General features: G+C 58.7%; 1 protein-coding gene across 1 annotated transcript; it reads right to left on the reverse strand.

Moving 5' to 3' along the window:
- Window positions 1–2,028: 2,028 nt before the first annotated feature.
- On the reverse strand, window positions 2,029–2,982 carry LOC142456252 (olfactory receptor 10AC1-like). Its single transcript, XM_075557437.1, has one exon. It carries the CDS (start codon window positions 2,980–2,982, stop codon window positions 2,029–2,031), a length of 954 nt encoding a protein of 317 aa, XP_075413552.1.
- Between the last annotated feature and the right edge of the window lie 3,018 nt (window positions 2,983–6,000).

The following is a 6,000-nucleotide window of genomic DNA, read 5'->3' on the forward strand; positions in this document are numbered from 1 at the left end:
TCAGCCACGGAAACTGCCAAAGATGTGTTGGCCCTTTCCAATATGTTTCTCTAGCCCTGGGTCCAGGAGCCCTGGTGGAGTAGTGAGTTACTTGTTGGGTTGCCAACCTCAAGGTCAGTGGCTCAAGCACACCATCTGTTCTGCAGGAGAAATAGGAGGCTTTCTACTCCTTTAAAGATGTAGAGCTTGGAAAACCCCAGGGGGAAGTTCTACTCTGCCCTATAGGGTTGCTGTGAATCAGAATCGACTAGATGGCAGTGAGTTATTTATTTTTGAGAATTCTAAGTCTTTGGATATATCCAAGTAACCAGCTATTTATCGCACACCTGTGTCACCACAGCCAGTGCTGACCTTGCCACTTCTACCTGTCCCCTTCCCAGACCGCCTTCTCTTCCTGGGCTCTACATCTCAGAGGGACAGTCAGTTATATCTTTCCAGAATGCTCTTCCTCTTTTATTCCCACAATGCAATCTGCACCAGTCTGATAAATCTACCTTCTGATTATTTGTTCCCTCCTGTCCATCTCTCTCCATTTCCCCCAAAGGAGTCAATGTCATCCAACTTGCATTCCTTCAGGAGCTTCCTGGTGAATGTATCTCGGTCCTGTCCTGCTCTGGTCCAGGCTCACACTGTAGCCAGAGTGTTCTGAAGGGAACAGGGCACTTCCTGACTGAACATAAAGCAAACACGCCCACAGCCACCCTAAGGATGGAGTGAAAGCTTCTGTAGGGTTTCCAAGCCTGTGCCTGACTGCTGAAGCCAGGGCTACAAAACAGTGGTGGCTCCCATGCGAGACAGCCGTTCTGTGTCCATACCAAACCCATGCTCATGTCCTAGTCCCTGGTACCTGTGAATGTGACCTTCTTAGGAAATTGGGTCTTTGCTAGATGCCATTGGGTGGAGGTGAGGCCAGACTGGAGTGGGGAGGACCCTAATCTAATTTGACTTGAGTCCTTATAACCAGAGGAGAAGAACAGAGAGACTGAGGGACTGCAGCCATGTGCAGTCTGGGGCAGAGACTGGAGAGACCCTGTCACAAGGCCACCAGGAGCTGGGGAGCCAAGGACGACTCTTCCCCAAGAGCACTCTGAAGGAGAAGGGTCTGCCAGCGTCTGGGTTTCAGACTTTGGGGTGCTTTTGCACCGACCATCTTCTCTGTGGCCCTTTGTGAGGGTGCCCACAGGGCATGAACAGCCCTTCACCTTCCTCCGCTGCGTCTGGGCTGGCACCCCCTGCACATCCCTCTGGCATCCAGCCTGACCCTACCATGCTTCTTGCTGACACCACAGCCATCTTCTCAGGGTGGGGATCCAAGTCCACCCTCCCTCACCATCCCCCACACGCCCTATGCTTAGCAGTTTCTCCCAAGGAGCTCTGGTGGCTAGTGGACTACCCATTGAACTGCTACCCATCAGGTCAATGGTTTGAAATCGCCCCTCTCCCCGCCCTCCCAGTCTCCTGGTGGGAGAAAGAGGAGGCTTTCTGTCCTGTAAAGATTTTAAAATCTCAGAAACTCACTGGGGTATAAGTTCGCTGTGACTCAGATGGACTTGATGGCAGTGGGTTTGGGGTGTGAGCGCTATCTCCACTCTTCCTCTGCGCCTGGTGGCCTTGCACCCTTTGAGTTCAGCTCATAGTGTCCCCCTGGCCCAGACGTTTTCCCAACTCCCGGCCAGGCTCACAAAATCCCACGTGGGCAGCCATCCTGAGTGGCCCTCGGCTGCGGTGAGCCTGGGGTGCAGTCCACTGGTCCCCCCTAGGCTGTGAGCTCGCGGAGGATGAGAATCTGCCACCTTCCACACAGCGACTGCAGGACCCAGTGTGCGGTCACAGCTCGGTTCTTTACAGAGCCCCTAAATCCAGCTCGTGGGTCTATACCCTGGCTTGCGCAGCCCTTCAGGGAAGGATGGGGGTCAGGCTGGGAGGCGTCCTTATTCTCTTTGCCCAGTCAGCCCCCACACGGACCGGGGAGTCTGGGGCGTGGGGGCGGGTGTTGGCTGAGCTTCGCCCTGGCCATCCCACCCGTGGTCAGGACCGGCCGGACCAGAGCCACCAGGACAGCGCCCTGCGCAGGCCGGTGGTGACCTCGCGGTTGCGCAGGCTGTAGATGAGCGGGTAGAGCAGTGGCGTGATGCTGGTGTACATCAGGGCCAGCGTGCGGTCGCGCCGCGGGGCGTAGGCGGTCTTGGGCCTCACGTACATGTAGGTGGCGCAGCCGTAGTGCAGGAAGGTGACCGCCAGGTGCGAGGCGCAGGTGGAGGCGGCCTTGTGGCGGCCCCCCGGCGCGCGCAGGCGGCGCAGGGCGGCGGCCAGGGCGCCGTAGGAGGCCAGGATGAACATGGAGGGCAGCAGCAGCAGCAGCAGGCAGGCGCCCAGCAGCGGCAGCTCGTCCGCGTACCCGCGAGTGCAGGCCAGGTGCAGCAGCGCCGTCACGTCGCAGAAGAAGTGGACCAGCAGGCGCGACCCGCAGAACGGCAAGCGGAAGACGGCGGCCACCAGTCCCAGCGACACGGCCAAGCCGCCCAGGCAGCAAGCCAGCGCCAGGCGCCCGCACAGCGCGGGCGTCACCACGGCCGGGTAGCGCAGCGGGTGGCAGATGGCCACGTAGCGGTCGTAGGCCATGGCGGCCAGCAGGAAGCATTCGGCGCCACCCATGCCCACGAAGAGCTGCATCTGAGCGGCGCAGGCCACCCGCGAGATGGGGCGCCCGCGCGCGGGGCCCGGCGTCGCCAGGTCAGCCAGCGCTCGCGGCATCACCACCAGCGTGTAGCCCAGCTCAATGGCGGACAGCTGGCCCAGGAAGAGCAGCATGGGCGGGCGGCGCGGGGCCGCGGTCACTGCCGCCAGGATGAGCAGGTTGCCGGTCACTGTGGCCAGGTGCGCGGCCAGTAGCAGCAGGAAGAGCGCGGGCCGCAGGCGCGGAAACTCCGAGAAGCCCTGCAGCAGGAAACCGGGCTCGCTGGCGTTGAGGGCGCTGTCCATGCACCCGCCGGGCACCGCCTGGGCTTGGAGCCGGGCCTGCGGGGGAGGGACAGGGGCGCACGGTGGGATTAAAGGTTGCTGGAGGAGCTGGGACCCAGAGGGTATGTCCCCTCCAGCATGCTTTCCTGGCCCCAGGAAGGCAGACCAGTTCTAGAAGAATCTGGACCACTCTCCCTCTGCCCCTGGGACCTGGGGTTCCCAGGACTGCTCTCTCAACACCCTCTTTCCAAGAACCTGGCCTTCTTGAATTTTGCTTGAATGCCCACCATGCCAGGCCTTGGATACAAGTTTACTTGAATGTCCTGAATGCCCCCATGCTGGGCCTAACTCAAAAGCAAGTCAGACTGCACCAGCCACTTATCTCCTGGGCTCTGCAGTCCCCCCAGGGTCAAGACTGCCAGGGGCCCAGCTCCCCAGGCCAGCAGGACTCTGTAGCCCCTGTTTCTTTGTCTCCACCTCCTCCCACCCTCCGCCTCACCACCACGTCAACTGTTCTCTGCGTGTCCCCGGAGCCCAGGGCCATCCCCTGCACCCCCTAACTTCACAGAGATGTGGAAGGCTCCAGGAGCTGGACATCTCGCCTTCCCAGGCAGCCAGGTCTGCGCTCCAAGCCCAGTCGGGGCTCTCCGCGGAGACTTCGGTGGAGGCCAAGAACAAGCCCAGGGTCAACCAACCATACTGTGCAGCCTTCAGAAGAAGACCCTTTGGTTAGTCCCAGGAAGTCGCCCAGCTGGTAGGAGTGGCGGGCAGGCTGGCCTGGACCTGACATGGAGGACAGCCCAGCTCAATTGGGACAGTCTGTCTCTGACGTGGTTAACCCCTGGCGAGCAGGAGAAGCAGGTTGCGTCAGCTGCAACCTGTCCTTCAGGGGAAGCAGCACATTCCACACACACGTCAGGTCACAGCTCCTCTCCAAGCGTGGCTGCTCCTGCGTGAGTCGCCCGCAGCCACCTTGGGAGAAGCACCCCCCAGGGGAAATGTTCCCAAGAAGGAGGGAGAGATGAGGCCGTGCCGCTGGAGGGCAAGTTTGGCCTCTTCCAGTCCACATCTCCTTTAGGCCCTGTCTCATTTGATGCGTGCTCACGGCAGGAGCTGCTCACAGCAGGAGCTGCATACGTCTTTCCTCTTGCTCACTTGCTTCTCTGTTCACAGCCCGTGGGCACCAGGAGACGTGCCGCTAGCTGTTCAGCCGCAGAGAGTGACGGCGGTACAGCTGGGTCAAGGGGGTAAAGGTGAACGTGTTGGAAGACCCAGGAGGCTCGCCGAGAGCTGGGTCTCAGACACCGTGGCCGCTGCTGGAAGGGAGGGTCCCGGGGGGCGGCTCTCACTGCCATCTGGACTTTTCCTATTCCTCCGAGGGAAGTCCCTCCAGCCCAGTTTTCTGTCTTAGGAAGGAGGGTCAGTGGATTTGGGTCGGAGGGAGCTGTCATGGCTCATACCTGTTGTAGAATACAGATGTCTTACCTATTTTCAACTGGGGTGATAGCCACTGTACTGAGCACATATGACCAACCTGCGTGGAGGGCCTCGTCCCTGGTCCTTGGCAGCTGTTCTGGCTTCAGGTGTTTGAAGGGACTTCGGTTGTCTCTCTTACATCCTCCCCTTCATCTCCTTCAAGAGTGGAGGATGGGGAGGGAGACAAACCGATGTCCACACTTCCCAGAAATGCAGGGTCAGGTCAGGTGGGCTGGCACCATGCTGACGAACCTGGGATGGGATTGGACACTCCATTAAGTTCCCACAATGAGGCCGGCCATGCAAAGCCAGCCAGGCAGCTTTGGAACAGGAGGAGGCCCAGCAGAGTTTCTCCTGTGATTGCAGGGCTTAGGAGAAGCTGTCACCCTCCAGGAATCCATGATAGACATGCCGAGTCTTTCCTCTATGTCAGGGTGTGGGGGGCACGTTCCAAATTGTGAATGATTTGGTCTAGTCCATGCCCACCACTACGGCAGAAGGAGAAGCTGTGTGGAGAGACGAGACACTGCTCCAGGGTCTGTCAAGCCCCCATCGTAGGGACAGAGGGAAGACTGCCCCACCTTGCAGGTGGTTAACAGCCTCACAATAGCTTCGAGAGGACCCTGGGTGGCACACATCCACTGCTAACAGAAGGGTTGGCAGTTCAAACCCACCCGCAGAAGACAGCCCTGGTAACGTGCTTGTGAGAGGCCCCAGCCTTGAAAGCCCCGCAGAGACCAGGGGTGGCTGTGAGCCAGGACTGCCGCGTGGGCCACTAGCAACAGCAGCAACAGGGAGTGTCCAGCAAACTGTCCTGAGCACGCTAAACCCTCTAACTAGTTTCATCCCAGCAGCAACCAGATTAGGTGGGTGGACCCTGTTACACTCAGCTCACAGATGAGGTGGGTGTACCCTTATTACACCCAGCTCACGGATGAGGTAGGTGGGCTCTTATTACATCCAGCTCATGGATGAGGACATTGAGGCTACAAGAAAGGCAGTGTGAGATGATTCCCAAATCAGACTCACTGCCATGGAGTCAATGGAGGCTCACAGGGACCCACAGGACAGGGTAGAGCGGTCCCTGTGTATTTCCAAGACTGTCACTCTTTACCAAAGCAGAGAGTCTCACCTGTCTCCCACAGAGCAGCTGGTGGTTTTGAGCTGCTGACCTTGTGATCAGCCACAGTATCAGCAGGACTCCTTTATGGTTCATCAGAGGTCAAGACAGACAGTCCAGTTCCTGGGCCCATGGTCTTTCCCACCAAATAATCTTCCTTGTGAAAGCCTCTCCCTAGACTTCTTTCCACATAAGACACCTTGTCCCATCCTCACATTTCCCGCCACCTGCCCCAAAAGGACCCCAGTCCCTGGCCATGTCTGTCCTCTGGTATGCCCTCCCTGGCATTTGACATTGGTCTGGAGGATGTGTGGATGGCCACTCATTCTGATCGTGTCGACAGCGTGTCTAAAGACAACTGCCCTTTAGTTCCAGCTCTCCTTGTTCCATGATGCAGGATCCTCACTGCATGAGCCGTGTAGAGAAACCAGAGCAAAGCTGGC

The sequence above is a fragment of the Tenrec ecaudatus genome, chromosome 9 (assembly GCF_050624435.1).
Source record: "Tenrec ecaudatus isolate mTenEca1 chromosome 9, mTenEca1.hap1, whole genome shotgun sequence".
In the NCBI taxonomy this organism is placed as follows: Eukaryota; Metazoa; Chordata; class Mammalia; order Afrosoricida; family Tenrecidae; genus Tenrec; species Tenrec ecaudatus.

Coding starts and splice junctions, on each gene's coding strand:
- LOC142456252 (XM_075557437.1), bottom strand. CDS start 2,982: ATGGACAGCGCCCTCAACGCCAGCGAGCCCGGTTTCCTGCTGCAGGGC.